Source organism: Patagioenas fasciata, chromosome 8 (assembly GCF_037038585.1).
Source record: "Patagioenas fasciata isolate bPatFas1 chromosome 8, bPatFas1.hap1, whole genome shotgun sequence".
Taxonomy (NCBI): Eukaryota; Metazoa; Chordata; class Aves; order Columbiformes; family Columbidae; genus Patagioenas; species Patagioenas fasciata.
Window position 1 is genome coordinate 12,114,139 of NC_092527.1, and position 17,928 is coordinate 12,132,066.

Genomic DNA, 17,928 nt, shown 5'->3' on the forward strand with positions numbered 1-17,928 from the left:
AATTAACGAGGATGAAATTTTAAGTAAAGCCATTTCCTTGCATATAAGAATACAGGTATATCTTTCTACCCTGGGGTTCTGAACGGTTTTGTGGCATAAGGCTGAAACAACTTGTTGAATATTTGACATTCCCATCAGCACACTTGCACCCCGCACTAGCTATTCATACAGACTTACGAGGTGCCTGTAGGATTCAAATATAGAAACCACTATTATCTATTAAATTAGAGCAAAATATTGTCAGGAATTCATAGCAGGACTCCCATATACTCAAACAGCTCAAATTAAACTACGTTTGAGATAAGGAAACAACTCTTAAAGTTTATCTGAAAGTCACCATTGCCCAGGTCTTAACTTTCACCTTTCTCTTCCCCTGCCCTAGTTCAGCTATACAAGGATTTTCCAGTGACATATATGACATCTCTGAAACACTTGGAATTCTAAAACTTGACATAAGAAGCATGTCCCTATAAAAAGCCCAAACCCAAGAAACAACAAAAAACTTGATGGTCACAGGATATCTAGAAATTACTAGATTGCCTTGTGCAAAGTCAAGAACCTCATCCCACTGAACAAAGGCCAAGAAGAAAACAAATCAAGTGAAATGTATTTCAAAAGAAGCAGCTGAGAACAACTGCAGCTGGCTGTCTGTGTGTAGGTCTCAGCATGGCCAACATATTTAAGTGTTTTTATCTAAAACTGAGAAATAATGGTTTTATTAAGTCAGGAATCGGAGGTAGATTTTTATCTGGTTAGTTACTTCGTCCCTCGGCCCTTCATTTTTTTATTATTTAAGGAGGTATATTCCTTCTTTCCAAAGTTTGCTTTTAATACTTGTTTTATCTAAAAAACTGGAAACAACGGTTTCAGGACATAAAAAGCCTGCGAGATGAAACAGACCAAGTATCCTGGTGAGTAGTTCTTAAAGGGGGATATAGTGGATGTGATGTGGCACACTAAACTGTACTGATGTGTTTAGTAATAAATTGAATTTGAGTATTTAAAAAAATGTCCCTCTCCTAAGTTTCTAGAGTAAAGGTGTACTTGAATGTTCATATAACTTGTTCACATTTCCCTCTAGTTCATGAACCTCCAGAAAAGCACAGCTTAAACCTAACCTAGGAAACACATGAGGTTCTCTCTTCATTTTTACAGACGACAATATCCTAGAACATAATAACCATGAATATAACTCCATAAACAGAAAGACACCATGTTTTTATTTTCCACTACACAGCAAGGCACAGTGAAATGTAAGAGCGACATGGACTTCCAGAATTCAATAGTATCATGGTTTATCCTGATACCAGCTTTGCACTGGATTTGAGTCCAGCCCTCCCATGTTTGGTTCATAAATATCAATATGTATAAAAATCTGTGTACAAACATTAGTACTACAACAATGCCTGCAAAGCTTAAAGACTAATATAACAAAAAATCTGTACAAATAATAATATTAATCATCAGAGTTATTTTTATAAAAGGCCTTGTAAGTACTGATGGTATGGTACTAGAAAGAAGAGACTGCAGAATCAGTAATTTCCTATCGTTCCCCAGTGTCCTTAAAATTTTGCCTACAAAGGAACTAAGGAATTCCTGCCACTTCCTCCCAAAAGAAACCTACTTACCTGACAAACATGGAAAAGTCAGGTGGGCAGAACAAAACGACCAACCCAACACCCAACAACAACAAAACCCTCCAAAAACCTGCCTTCTACTCAGAAGAGTATTGTTACAATAAATTTAAATTGATTTTGTTGCACTTATGGTACCAAAGTAATTTTTAAAATCATGATACCAGAGACTACAAATATTTTAGATAACTACAAACACTCCAAAATCACTGACAAAAATAGAGCACTCAACTGAATCAGCCTTTTGCAATCTGAGTAGTAATCCTTCCTCTCTAAGGCTAACTTACGTTTGACCCAGAAATATCATGACTGTATATTATATAAGAGTGTATTTTCTATAATATGCCATTTTTCTCAAGCAAGTTTCATGGAAATTATTTACCATGAGATATTGCCTGGCAAGACAGACAGACTCAATTGTGCCCTGGAGGTAGACAGTGGATTTCTTCTGTGGGTTACTCGGGTCAGGGAAGTGGATCTGCGCACCAGTCCTCTGCATGATGTGCTTGATGTTGCTGCCGTTCCGCCCCATCATAAAGAGATGATGCTGCGCTGCGATGTCAAGTTGTGTGCTCACAGGGATTGCAGAGGCCAGGCTCCCAGCCAGGTGTTCTAACAGCATGGCTGTTCCTTCCTGTGGGGAAATGCAAAAATCCCATGAAAGAAACAGTGCTCACAAGCACACAAAACAACATTTCCCTACTTGTCATGCATTCCACATTCAATGTAAATAAAGTCGTTTTGGTAAAAAAAACCAAACAAACATGATTGATTTGTTAAAGGTAACAGATGGACTTAACTCTATCCACTATTCCCGTTTTATGACCAAATGATGTGTTTCGTTGCCATTGTAAAAGGCAGTAAGACTATGGCAAATGGTGTGGACCCAGAAGACCTCCTGTGCCCACACACAACAATAAAAAAGTTGATAGAGATTTATTTGGGTACGTATATTTGCAAAATCTGTCTTTCAATCTTGGCCTACGATGTTCTTACTGTGTTGAGATACACCCATCTGAGACCATATCAATCTGTCTCACTGCCAGTTGTTAACAAGGAAGCTTTTTTTGGTTTATTAAGATAAATGGGCTCATGGCAGTTCCTTTACTTGACTGTCAATTTCACATTTCCCAAATCTGGCCTCACAAGACCAGTTTCACTGACTGTTGGGTTATATATTTGAGGTCATGCTGAGAAGATCAAAGCATAAAGAATTCTCTTTTAAAAAAAAAATAATTTAATTTTAATTAAAATATAAGTAAGAATAGCATACATTTCTGAATGGCTGAAAACCTGAACAGATGTGCAAGAGATTAAAACCAGATTAAAAGCTTTGCACAAACAATGCTAAACTCTAAACTTAGATCTATTTTCTAGGCAGGTTTACACTTCACCTACACCAGTTAAGTTTTAAAAAATCCCAAACCCTCAGGCTTCCAAGTGATTATACAATACCATCTGCTGATGAGGTAGGATATAACAGCAGTACAGTTTTTAGGTAACTAAACTATGATTATATTTACAACATGCAGACACCTACTTCAAACACATTACCTTCACAGCACTTGTGTTATTTTGTGACCCTCTGACAATGACTGTAGCACCATACATTCGAGAGCGTTGTTTAAAAGAAACTGAAATATTATATGTCTGAGATATATGCTGAATTGTGGGAGAATTAGGATCTGGGATTGGTTGGAGAATTCCAGCAATAGGCAGTTCAAACATGAGTACCAATGGAAGCAGCTCCTACAAAAACATTGAAAAGCAAATATTGAAAACCAAAATCATACCCACTAAAGCTACAATTTTATTACTGAATCATATTGCTCAGAGATTAAATTGACATCATACATCTTCTGCCCAAGGTTCATTGATAAAGATATATCTTGAGTTGGAAAAAGGCACTGACTTTTCAACGGACACAAGACTTGTTTGTTTCAATGGGCTTTATTTTGTTTTTCATTTCCTCTTTTTACCAAAACAGTAAGATCTTTGGCAACTATGTAGCAACAATAAAGCCAGGTAATTTCCCACACTTAAGACATGCAGACCTACAAATGAGTCAATATCAAATAAGTCAGCTTCAAAGCTACGTAAACATCTGATTCTTTCATGACTGTCAAGACCAAAGTTGTGTGACATACCTGACTACAAACATTGTGAAAAAGCATTTGTAATTTTTTTAGATTTCTTTTTATCCATGCCAAAATAGACATACAAATCAGAACTAGAAGGTAAAGATAGAAAAGTGCTACGAGCGGAAAAGAAAACTGAATTCCACCAATTATTTACAGAAATTATACATGAAAATGGTTAAAATTAAAAAGACAGCTATTGCCTTTCCTAAGTCCTAGATTCACACCGAATACCTGAGCTTCTGCAGGTGATCTGTGGAGGGTAAGTTAAGATACAATTTCAGACACAGTATGGGATGCTTTACATCTCACTCACACTGTAGACTTCATGTTCAGGATCCACCTTGGGCTAGTTAAAAATTTGGCCAAAACATGAATCACTGTTTTTGTAACACCCTTTGCATTTTACTCACATGGATACTCACATTGTTCCTATATTCCTGCTATCATAAGACAGAGCCAGACAACCCTAGGGTTTTCAAAACTACATATTTTTCTCCCTTTCAGGTGTTTTCAAGGGAACACTATACTGAAATAGACTATTACCCGAATTCTAACTCTTGCAGACTCCACTCCAGCTGGCTGTCCTGCAATAGACACCTGGAAGAGCAAGAATATAGAAAACATACCATCACATTTTCAAATGAGGCACTGGAAATGCTATTTAGACACCTGTGTTCTAAGAAAAAAATAATTTAAAAAAATCACTACGTATTACACACTTGCTGACATCCTAATATGTTCTCTAAGCAGCACCTGAACATGAAAACCAGTTTAAAGACAATCTATGAATATGATAGAATTTTAGGTTACATAGGCTTAAGCAACTGGAAAAAATTGATGCATCAAACAATACAGTTGTTGGCATAAAATACTGTATACATATGCTCAATGCTAATAATCAGCAGCTATAGGTTTTCTTGAATGTTTTGAAATTACTTATAATTTGCTCAGCAGCCACTGGGATGCACACAAGGGAATTCAAAATATGCTGGTAAAAAACTTGAGAGCAAACATTCCAGCAATATTAGTATCACAGAAGATGCACAATTTGGGTTCTATGATTAATTCTAATGAAGATGAACTCTAACAACAGGACATTCATTTTTGCTAGATATCCACCAAGTTTAGGTTTCAACTAAGTTACACCATAAGCCAAAAGCACCAAGAAATTAATCAATATGCTAAATAAGTCAAGTGTTGAACAGGAAAAAATTTACAAAAGCAGTACTTTTCATCCTGCTTCTCTACCATTCACTTTAAGTTGCTGACTTCTGTATGCTCAAAATTATTCTAATGCATGAGCCATCACAAGTTATTTCCATCTGTTTTTAAAGATTGACTCACTTAGGAAGTCCTGTGCTTTCCACCGAGTATAAATACTAAAAATCTATTTCCCTGAACATAAACTGACCAGTCCCCAAAACATCCAAATTGATGAAAGATGTTTAAAAACTTTTTGTACTCTCAGGAATTACAGTACAAATGAGTTAAAAGTACAAATGAGTTAAAGTATTAAAAAATACTTACTTGGTTGCTTTTCTCTGCTTGATTATTCCTATTTGAGTCTGGAAAATGGATATGGCATCCTGTTTCCTCCATCACCTTTTTAATATTATTGCCACCTTTCCCTATCACATGAGAATGTTCTGTGTGTGAAACATCCATCTTCAAGGTTACCCGATTGCTCTGGAAATCAAGCATTGATTTTTAGATTTGTTCACTATAAATCCTGACTATTTTAGAGTTGTGTAAGCTCAGAAATGACATTCAAAACTGTATTTCCAAAGTATTTTTGCAGAGGCTTAACTGGCTTAACTTCTAGTCAAGTAACATTTTTTTTAATATGGATCATACTCAGATGCTAAAACATTCACATTTTCTTTCCAATTTGGAAATAACATGGAAATAAATATCCTAAAGATACGTCTTCAAAAAATGTCTAAGGCTTTTAAAACATGCCCTAGCTTTTATCAACTGTGACTTAAATGTCTTTTTGCAATCCATTCTAATTTATTTTAATTCTGTGTTATTTCAATTGCATTCACACACCCCTGTCTGATGAGAAAGCATCATATGAAGACGACTTTGGCAAATCACAGAGCCATGGGACCTAAAACAGCAGAATTTTTTCCTCCTTTAACAAACGCACTACATTTTTCCGCTATATCAATTTTTAAAAGATATTAACACTGCCTTCAGCTGCTCTTAAAAGCTATATTGTTATCAGGCCATAACAATGTTGTTAATATTGTTCAAAAAATTGTGCTTATCACTGCAGTGTTCCTTTTGGCAATCTGTTGAGAGAATCAGCGAGGTGACATACAACTACATGGAAGCCATAGATGCTGCTCCAAAAGACTTGCTATTGAAAAGAAAAGCTGATGGAACATATGAGACCCCTGGCCAAAATTTTTAGACATTTTAGAAATTCTGGTCCCAATGTTTCAGAGTACAGAAATACAGTAACGGTTAAAAATCGGACCGCATGAATGCTCCCAAAATCGAATTTCAAGCAAAACCAAAACTTCAGGTTCACTGAAGTGGCCGTATAGTTTACTGTTTGCAGCAAAGCTGTGTATTTCAAATTAAAGTAAAAAACCCAAGCTAGTGAACTAACTATGTATGCTTTTAACAATTAGACCTGGAAAAGGTGCTTTAAGCAAGTATTTCTTGTTGTATGTTTAAATATGTGTGTATTCCCCAAATATTGACTTCCAGAAGGAATATACTGGAGGCTTTGCTTCAGAGTGTCCATAAATATCCTCTGTTTAGATTAACCCATTTAAAGAGATCAATATCACCACAAAATTAGGAGTTAAGGTGCCTTTCTAAGTAAGTTCATTCTTACTTTTGTGTCCAAGACTGACATGATTTTCTCTTTTGCTTCTTTAACATTTTCCTTTTTTCCAGAGACTTTAATATGGGGATCTATAAAAGATATAAAGACTTGTAAGAAAAACACAGTAAAACGTCTATCAAAAATATCTGAATCCATTATAGTTCAGCAATAAACTGTACCACTACCCTTCGGGATTCAGCTAAAAAACAAATATATCATTCCATCCCATCAGCCCCACGGTTAAGAATACCAGATGAGTTTGTTACAGATAACGAACCTAAAATAAATAAAAGTCAAATGCCAAATGTGCATCACAGTATCAAACATTATTTGCAATGCAATTACATAGCTAAGACATCACGTCTTCTCAAACAAATATTAATAGAGGACAAGTAGAAGATTTTTGGCAGCCTTATTCAAGCTTAACACAATGTCTAGAAAAAAAAAATCCTCAAACCCACCCTCATAATAATTGCATTATATTTAAGTTTTAATTTGTCTCTAGAACTATCCTTTGAAGCTTTAAGCTGGCAATAAAGGTGCCTCCATGAGACATTTTCAAACTGAAGTTACCAAATCAAATTTAAACTACACTGAAATAATAAGTCAAATCTTTGAAGTGTCAAGTATAAACACTGAAATTTGCCACTAAGCTTTGGACCTAGGAAGAACACCAGCTGATGGCAGCTATTGCCCAGTGAGATCTAAAATATAGACTCCACACCACACTTTAATTAATATTGTACTTTTCAGACCATTATCCTTGAACAGCAGAAAGTGCTGTGCTGAGCTACCAGGTCAGTTCTGTATCCTGGAATATACACCTGGTCAGAAAAATACAGAACTGGCTTTGGAAATAAATCAGGTACCAGTAACTCAAAAAAGTGTGAAAATTACACATTCGATAGTTTAGCAGCACCATCTGGTGTCCAGAAGCATTAAGTGCCACAATGCCCCAGCCCCTGAGTCCTCTGTCCTTCTGGTGGGTAACAAGTGCTCTCTCCCCTGTGACAGGATGAACTGTTCACAAACAAAATCTCTAAAGCCTCTTAGGGCTAAGGAATTAATCTTATTGATTAAGCTAGCTAGATACATCTTAGGGTATATAAAAGTAAGTGTATTCTCAATGGCAGGAAAAATACATAGCTGTAGCACAACATATCTGCCTTTCCCATCATCTCAGTGCCTGAAATCACTACTGAAGACATGTCAAGTAACAACTTCAGATTGTAAACCTGTTGTACTCAATTGAAAATTGAAAGTGTTTAAGCCATGTCTGGATACTCTTTTCATTCCAACAATAAAAAGTCTTTACCACTGGGAAGTTCTGAGCACATTCGTCTGGGGATACAGAAATCTTGAAGGAACACAGGATTCAATGCCAAGTTTCATGAAAGTCAACAAAAATGCAGCATTTTGAGTTCTGAGAAACAGATATATTCCATTTTTAAAAATGGAAAAAGTGTAGCTGCAAAAACATGGTACATGCATGGAATGTACAGAAGCTCCAAAAATCTGCTGCTTCAGCCTTTTCACAATGAAGCAAAGTAAATTATAAAAAGAAAAACAAAAGCAAAGTAGTCTTAAGGGCAATTTTTCTTTTTTTTAAAGTTGACAGTAAGCCATGTGGTTCTAATGTGTTTAAGCTGCGAATGATATTTGAAGTGGGTGTCGCAGGCAGCAATTCCCAGCAGCAGATTCTATCACGCTATGTCTGCTCCAAGGGGTCTTTAGAGGCAACCAGAAACAACACAAATCCAGACCGCCACCACTTTGGGGTTGATTTTCACATATTTGTTAACATTATATTTCAATACGCATTTGGTGACAAGTATGAAAAATATCTGAAATAAGCCTGGCATCCTACTAGTACTGAAGAAGATTACTGCTATTCCATAATATTAATTGTTTAGCCGTGGGTGAAAATATATTTTATAACATCTATTTTTTCCATTTCTCATCTCAGTTGGACTCCTAGTTTTTGCTGATACTGACAGCTCCAGCAAAAATCCCGTATTTCTACATTTACCCTTTGTTCTTTAGCAGAAAAAGAGCTCAATTACTCACTTTAAAAACAAAAGCAAAGAAGAATGCACAAAGCAAAAGAGAATCCACTGACGCCAGTGACAATTCTAAAACATACTATGAAATCTTTTGAATTGGTCTTAAATACCCTCTCCTGACTTGGCTTCTTCTCAATGACACAGTGGTTGGTAATGGATATGAAGCAACTTGTTTTTAAGTTCACAGAATTCTTCCTTAACTGAACCAACAAACAAACAGATCCTTCAGGAACTGCTTAAAAATTCAGCGGGGCAATTAGATCATATAATCTGATTTTCTGTGTATTACAGACTCCTATATTTCTTAAATACACCCCTCTACGGAATCGCTTCATTTGCATTGCAGTTCCTCTGGAAAATGTGGATAAAGGGAAAATTGTCTGCTATAAAGGTTCAGCAGCTTCAGTCTCCCAGATTTGTGCCATGGTTTTCACTCAGGCTTACAGGTTCTTGTATTAATTTTTCACGAAGGTCCATATATCTTAAGGAAATCACCTATTATTTTACCAACTCTTTTTCTGAGCCCAACCCTAAATACTCTGATTTGACAAAACCATTAAGGAAAACAAGTTAGAGAAGCTGGCTGTTTGTGTTGGTTTTGTTTTTTTGGGGGGCGTTTTGTTGTTGTTTTTTCTCTCTCTCCTGGCTAAATTACTTATTTTCAAAGTCAAGCAATTTCCATTTCTGTTTTCAAACACTGCACCACAGGTGGATTTACCAGGACATAATCAGAAGGCAACATGTCCCAAACTGCTCAGAAGCCCAGTGCAGATCGGGCTGCACTTGACCTCAAACCACTGTCTGCTAAACAGAGGAAACCCATCACTGGTGGAATCAGCGTCTACCTTCAGCTTTCTGGTTAATATGAAGTATTTTGTGGAAAAGAATGGAACTGGATAGTATCTGAAGATCGCTTTCAGGATTTCTGTTCGAGTAGGAATGAAATGACTACGTAAAATCTTTGCACATCGATTCAAGGGAGTAGCTAAAACAGTTGACTCAAGCTTTCAAAATGTTTTCTGAAACCATTGCCACCAATAAGGAGCCAAATACATTAAAAATGGTACCAGACAATTTGTTACTTCTTGGCACCACAAGCTTCGGGTGTTCAGTACTTGCGTATGACAAGCGGTGACTATTGGCTATTGTATTTACCGGGCTGAATGTAAAGCTTTTCCCTGACACCTACTTTCCAGGTGGAACTATTTATTCCACGGATTTACAGTTACATTGTTTAATTTAGCAAAAATTTACTACCTTGTCTTAGTACCAAGATAGAAATATGCAGTGTATAAAGCTCTACATTTAGTATTTGAAGTCCCTACAGGGTATGATGCATTCTTAACCAAGTCCAAAACAAGACAATTAGCACTCTTATAAGTCTGAAGTGGACTGCCCAACATAAAGGTATGGGAGGTGTAATGTACGCATAGTACTGTCTGTACAGATAAGCATAAGATCACCCTCCAGTCAGTATCTAGGCTGACCTGGCTGACCATAGCACCTGCACAATGCACAATTTTTTTGTAATTATACTTTAATTAAACTGGAGTTACGGCAAAGAACAGATGCCTACCATGAATGAAGAACATGAGGCAAAGCTTTAAAAACTATTTGCAAACAGAGAAAAGAGTTTCAGAAGAAATCTGTGTGCTAAAAGCATATAAGGCACTCACGCTCCAAATGCAAGTGCAGCATCAGAAGCTGGGAAAGAGTTTAACTCATAAGAAAAAACTGCAGCAGTGTCTTGCAAAATATAAAAAAACCCTTGTGTAGTAATCTATCTTTTAATTGACTTCGATGGGCATTTTCTTCTTCCCTAAGAAAAGATAAATTCAATTTTAACAGACTGGGTTTCTCTCCCCCCACCCCTTCTCAAGAATGGGAGAATATTTACATAAAATAGAAAGCTGAAGTTACACAACAGAAAACGCTGAAATTTTTTCTCAACAGTCTTCATTTTGCCAGACTCCTGCCTTGAAGTGGCCTTTTATTGCTCCTATCCACAAATTCCTCACTCCACACTTTGGCAGAGCTTCCCCCTCCTCAGCCTTTGTCCATAGCTACATCAGCAAGCCTCCAGCTTTTTTGCTACTATTGTGTGCAACATTTCAGTAAACAAAATAAAATTCCTCCGAGCAAGAAGACATTTCTTGCAGTGTAAATGCATCTATACTGAACTTTTGCCAGGCAAGAAGTATTTCAAGTAATTAACACATTTAACTGTGTAGGTCTCTCCTGCAAATCAGACATTACATTTAATGTCTCTTTAGAGCACAGCTACACACCTAGATTGTTTACAGCATGAACACACTTAAGTTATAGCAATAACACTGGTCTAAAAACAGTGAGACAACTGGGCAGAAAACACAAAAACACACTAAGCTATATGAGAAGTTAAAATAAAAAGAGAAAGCCGCATGAATACATATAACTTGGTACGTTTTCCACTCAAAGAGCAAGTACATTATTCACACTACAACAAGGTCAAACATAGGTCTACAGAAAAAGTGAAATAATCAAAAAGGTCAAGCAGGACTTCCTATTAATATGGAAAAAGGGAAAACAATTTATTTAATGCATTTAAATAAATTAGGAAGTACTGCGTGTACCATTGTTACAGCAGATATTCAATGACCAAACTACATGGATTGATGATAATTGATGATAAACGAGACAGACTTGAAAAAGGCTCCATCTATTCCCACGGAAAAGCAGCATTAGGCTAAAAGCATGCAGCAAATGCTCATGACTAAGGGCATATGCAAAACAACTTGATCGAATAAGAAAGGAAATTTGTCACTCGGGCACTTCTTGCTGTTGGCTTATCAGTTTAAAAGATTTCTCATCCTCTCTTACTTCACCTCACAGTATCTAGAATAGAGAAGAAAAAAAAATACTTGTGTATTAAGACAGAATGCAACGAGCCGTTTCCTCCTGCAGACTCACTGTGTATCCTCAGACTCAACAACATGGGGCTTATTGCTTCAGGTTTGGTGTGGTGGCAGGTTTTTTTTTCGGTAGTTGAAATATCCTTAAGAAATGGTGATGATGCTGCAGTCTGATTTAAAGCAGTTAACTTGGGCATGATCAAAAGCCAACCCAAAGCATCACAAAACTCAACATGGGCAGCAAGCAATTAATAGTGTCTTCAGAGTAGACATATCCTGAGGCTCTGGGCATTGGATGGGATTTGTTTCTTGTGGACAAACAGCTGATTACAAAAGTCCTTCAGAAGAGCCAGAGCTACTGCCTATGTGTGTGCCCAGCATTTGAAAGGCTCTTTGCCTTCTCAGACCTTTTTAACTCTTGACTTCTCCCCTTACTGGCATCCAACTCCAAGCCATCTTCAGAAGAATTTCTGTTCTACTCAGAATATGAGAAGAAAGCTGAGAACAAGTTAACACTTGTTGCGCTGCTTCTGCCACAGCTCCAGGGAGAGCAGTTTACAATGTAATCCTTTGCTCTTTTCACATTTTAATTGTTGTTACATAGTCACCTCAAGACTATTAATATCGGAGCATTGCGTTCAATGCAGCACTCTAACAACTGTATGACGGTGAAGCCTACTATCCGCTCTTTACTTCTCTCCACCATTTATAAAAATTCATGTATATGCAGATATACATACATAGACAAACACAGGCATTCACAAAGCAGAGACTGGGTAAAACATCGACCTTACACACTCACAAAACAAAAGAAATGCCATGCAACATGTGGTAGGGCACAGAAAAGAACCTTGTTTCCTGAAGATTTCACAGCGTAGTTCAAAAGAACACTTTAAAACATGTTAACAGGCTACTTGAACTAAAACAGCTACTTAAAGTGAAGTATCTGTTTGATGTAGCCTCACAAATGAAAATAAATAAAATGAGGTGCATTTGTATATCAAATCATAGCTGAACCCCACACATTTGGGTCTCTTAGCAGCCTTGACGCATCACAGCAGAACATCGAAAACTAGTGTTTAGAATGCTCAGAATTCAGTGAAAATTCACCAGAAACACCAGAGGAGCTTTAAAAAAAATAGATTACCTGTACAACTTATTATTTTTGGAGAAATAAACTATTGATGACTGGATGTTGGACTCAGTGATAGAGGAAACGAAGCTGGAAAGACTTCTTTTAAGCATAAGCAAAGAGGCAAGACAAGGAAGAGGTAACAGAACACATGGCAATTTAAACAGAAGAGTGACCAGATTTGAAGGGAGAAAGGGAAGGCCAAGATGGAGAAGAAGAAAACCTGAAAAGAAGAAATGAGAATGAATTAATTGTAATCACCCAGAGACTCCAGTTCAGTTACACCATTTCAGCATCTTACCACCACAATTAGCTTAAATTCCTTTTTTTTATTTTCTAAAAAATGTCATTAGGGACATATTACAAATGCATTCAGACACTAAAAGGCACATGCCATGCCGCAATTTTGCTACTTCTTGACAGTTGTTCTTCAGCGTCTTGCCTGAGCAGCCACCCAAAGCAAGTCAATCTCTCAGCAGGACACAGCCTGTTATGTCATATTTTTTTCAGCATGGAACCAACGCATTCACAGTTCATTATTTAAAAGTCTGTTACCATTGTATCTCAAAACACAAACAGAACCACAATGCCTGGGAAACAGAAAAAAGGAAGAAAGAGAAGAGAAAAACTATAGTATTAGAAGATCAACTTCATAGAGGATTAAAAAAAAAAACCCCATAACATTGCTATAAAAAAACAACACCATTCTATCTTCACTGCATGCAGACTCACATTCAAGGTTCAAATTGTGATGCATAAGCCTCAAGATCATTTTAGTTTCTTACACACACATTTGCAAAATCATTGTGGCTGTGTTTTGCTAAATAAAAAACATCATAACATCTGACTCATGAGCCTAAATGGGTGCCTGAGGCTCGACCTTCTTCTCAAATTGTCCCACACCCAACTCCAACTGTGCTTACTTCGCATCTTCATGCTCCCCGGTCACTGCTGTGCCTTTTCATGTCTTACTGCTCCAACCCACTGTATTCTATCACCTGAGCTGTTTTTTTACAGCCACTGGAACACATTAGTTCTCTGTCTGGAACAGGAAGATGCAGCTGGTTGGCAGCAAAGACCTCTGCACTACACACACCTGAGGGAACAGAACAAACAGAACTGTCCTCCGAGCATCAGTATGAAATGAAACCTTAGCAGAAAGATCAAAAGAGCTGGTTCTTGACAGGACATCAGACACCTGGTGACTAAAGCCAAAGACAGCTAAGCATAATGATTTTAGTTTTGATTACAAATAGTCTATTATTTTCTCTGCTTTAGTATCACACTTACAGAGTAAAAAGGATTCTCCCCATAAAGATTTCCCTTTCCTGGATTGTTTTAATTTTACATGTTCTTATTTCAACTGTGTTTCTGCTGAATGTAGTGAACTGCCTTTTTTTGTTGGCTTTGTCTCTGTTTTTAAACAAAGAGAAAGAGTCCAATAGAGAAACATCCATATAACCCTCTTGAGAGCTAACCAGGAAGCACCAGCTACATGAAGTACTTGAAAATTATTCTTATTTCAAGTTACAACAAGGCATAGTCAGACCATACATTATGAATGTATTTGCCTCTCAGTTTCCCACCCCAGCCCAAACATAATGGCTAGAAATGTCCAACATAAAGCGCTTAATCAGCCGCCAAGTAAAGATGAGGCGCAATGAACACAACACAAATTTGGAACACCCCACAGAGGAACAGAGCACCCCAGAGCGGAGATGCCCATATGGAATAGGAATGGTTATACATGACCAATTGGCAGGTGGTAGAGGGATATTTCTGGCCAGTGCAATGTCAATAGGAAGATCTGAGCAAAAAATATTGCAAACACCAAGCAAAAAAGCTCCATTGGATGATTTTACTATTTGCATTCTAGTGAACCATTGGTAAAGACTGAGTTTAGAGCTCTAACAGACCTTTGTTACTCATCTTGAACAGTACGTGCTTTTTCTTACCTATAATAAAAATAACACCTGTGTATTTTGAAAAGTCATTCACTTATTGCTCAGTAATCCTACAGAGTCTAATAGTGGTTTAATGGTCTCTTACGAAAGAGAACCTGAGTGCAAGCAGATCATACTCACTGCCTGCTTCATCTTTACCTCTACCAGATACAAATAACATTGCTTGCAATAGAGAGATACTATGGAAGAAAAACTTCCTTCACTCTTTATGAAGCTATAAAGGCGACAGTTTTTTTTTTTTTTAATACAGAAAGATCACTTTTATATATATCAGGTTTGAAATGTTAGATTTTAATAGATATTATGAAATTATGATAATATTAAGTGCACAAAATTGCCCCGATTGTTAACGATTAGTTTCTGCATTTCTGCCATTCATTGAACAAGATTATTTTTAGTAGTATTTTTTTAAAAGCACAAGTTGCACCCCTCCCCTTGTTTTATTTTTCTGAAGACAGCATGGCAATGTAATAGCTTAATCCATGCACTACTGCTGTGCAGGTTGTAAGGAAGAAAGAACAAGCAGATAGGAGAAGTAGTGTTACCATCTTTCTTCTAAATCAATTTGTGATGCATCTAATCAAGAAAATGACAACTAGTGGCAAGTATTTATGACTGTTGAAAACTTCTGGATGCTTTTTTTACAAGTGATTTTTGATGCAAACACTGATTTACACATTTTAATCATATAATAAGCTCCAATTTCTCAACTTCTAGTACGGTAACATCCATATGGCTCTGTAACCATTGTATACCTTACATTAAAAGGTTATTCTTATTTGCAGATACTAAATTATTTTCTCCATAATGACTGGCAGTTTGTGGTTATCAGGGAAACGAACCTTCATCTGCTGAAGGACACTGACCTACTTAAAAGCTTCTGCTTCTTATTTCAGGGAGGGTTTCAGAGCAAGTAAACAACACACTACCCACACTGCTCCTGTGTAAGAGTAATTTCTTTATGATATGCTTAAAAAACCACCCGAAAGCTGTCAGGTGTTGTCTTTGAAACCAGGAAACAATCCCTGTGCTGTTCTCGGATGAATTTTCTCTGCGTCTCTTCTACCTGTCTCTCTGCAGTATTAGACCAATAGCAAAACTCGCATCTAGAAAATTAAAATGCCTGTTGAGCATCTGTGTGATGTGAATTTCAGCAGCCGTTCTGCTAAAATGCTTTTTGTGTGCCCCAAAATTGGGTTTAAATAAAAGGAGCACAGCGTGGAAGACTATGTCAGTCTATAGTTTACATGTAAACGCAGTAAGCAGCACATCACAAGGTATCTGCTAATGGCTAGAAGTTCCTAAAAATCCAATAAGTCAGCTAATTCCAGTTTTTGCTGAATGATTCTGGCAAATTTCTACTTCCAGGTAATTTAATTACAATGATAAGAGCTTATATTACTACATTCCAGGGCCTGAAATTTCAGTTTCTACTAGAGGTGCTGCCAAGCACTCCCAGTGGATATTGAGGCCCTTGATAATCCCCTTGATATTACAACTCTGTTTGTATTTTGGCTTTCCCTTATCTGCCTGAGTACAAGCAAATTGCTGCTCTCCTGCAAGCAGAGCAAGCCCTAGTCAAAAACAGAAAAAGGCCAAAACATTGCTCCAACTCTTGTTCCAGGAACAAACACAGACCAAATCACTCTGCCGTAAGTTTACTAGAAGCACCATGCCCACCTGCTGGCTCCCTTGCTACTTAGAATTTGTTTCCTTAAATAATTCAGAAATGTGACCATAAAAACATATCTTTCTTTGAGTGATACAATTAATGATTTTACATTTTTTGGGTAGAACCAGCATTTGTTGCTGTCTGTGCATGCACACAGAGCTCAGAAGAACTGACAAGCCAACTGCAAATGAGATAAAAGGCTTGAGAGAAAAATGTGATTTTCTTTAAAAGCTTTCTCGGCTGTCACCTACACCGCATGCAAAGGGGGAGGAATGAATTGATCTAGCTGGTTTCTGAGATGGTAGCATTAGGAAGCTCATTTAAATAGCTCCAGTAAACGAAGTATTTGCTGCCAGCTGCTGGCACAAGGACGCTATGGATTTGTGTGTGTCTAACTGCTCAGATCGAAGAGAATCAACATGAGCTCCCGTGGCCAAGTTTCGAACAGTCTGGGACAGTCTTGTGTTCATTTATTTATTGCAAAACAGGGAGGAGTCATCTGTGCTTGGGTCAGCTCCTCCAGAAACAAAAGAAATAAATGAACATGTGATCTAAACACAAAGGTTCGTTAATTTTTAAAGTACACGAGTTATAGGGTTTGGGGAATTTTTCTTCAGAATATGAGAAACAGTATGCACTGACAGTTTCTCATTTACAGAGAAAGTTAACAAAAAGCAGATGTCGCTCATAACGCAGCGATTGCAATACATGTTGTAATTAATCTGGCATTCCAAACAATAAACACAATGTCAGCAAGAGACTTGCTTTAAATCTTTAAATCAATTACGTATTGATTGCCTTAGCACCATACTACAGAAAATATTCACCATTTACAAAGTTGTGTTTAGAAAAGCAATAGTTATTAAACAGTAACAGGTGATCTTAGCAGTGAGTAGCAAAGGTGAATACCTGGAGAACTATTAAAACCACACAGATTCTTTTCCTCAATATATTCACAAGCCAAACATCAACACAAAAAACACCTGAATTTTTCCAGCTTTATATCTCAGCCTAAGGAGAGCAGCCACAAAAGAGAGACTGGATGATATTTTGTGTGTGTGCATCCACTTTGAATTGCAAAATACACAAATATTGTCAGTCTTGGCAAATTACAGAAAAAGAAGATGATTGTGAGGAATGTGAGATTCAGGCCTTCAGGTAGAGAATATATCCAATCCACTTAGAAAATGGGTGCCAGTGAGATGCTGAGAAACTCAAAAGTCATCATTGTTTCAAGTTCTATATTCACAGCTAAACGTAAAAAAAAAAAAATTGCTGTGTTAGTTTTCCACTAATTGTTTCTTTATAGCAAAGAAACAAATATTACAGCCCCTTTCCAGCATCTTCTACAAATGCGTCATGTCCCATCAATTTAAACCAGGAAAACTCAGAGCAACAGCTGTGGACAAACAACATGAAACAGCTGAAAACTGTCCCCACAGTTTAGCTGTCTAAATATTTGTGGGAGAAGACAAATTTTCCATCAAGTATAGAAAAGTCAAAGTCAAATTCTATCTCTCAACTACAGTTTAAATTAAGTAAAAATTGGTAATTCAATCAATAATAAATTTACATCATATTAAAAGAATTTC

The 17,928-nt window shown here is 36.9% G+C and overlaps 1 protein-coding gene across 2 annotated transcripts in view; it reads right to left on the reverse strand.

The window, feature by feature from the left end:
* Nucleotides 1-17,928, reverse strand: part of BICC1 (BicC family RNA binding protein 1) — a 102,223-nt gene that overhangs the window by 19,502 nt on the left and 64,793 nt on the right. For both annotated transcript variants that reach the window (XM_071811713.1, XM_065843756.2), the window contains 5 exons: nucleotides 6,624-6,703; nucleotides 5,303-5,461; nucleotides 4,319-4,372; nucleotides 3,189-3,383; nucleotides 2,017-2,268 (listed from right to left, as the gene is read on the reverse strand). In XM_071811713.1, the coding sequence (XP_071667814.1) occupies nucleotides 2,017-2,268; nucleotides 3,189-3,383; nucleotides 4,319-4,372; nucleotides 5,303-5,461; nucleotides 6,624-6,703 (740 nt within the window). The remainder of the gene's footprint in view (nucleotides 1-2,016; nucleotides 2,269-3,188; nucleotides 3,384-4,318; nucleotides 4,373-5,302; nucleotides 5,462-6,623; nucleotides 6,704-17,928) is intronic.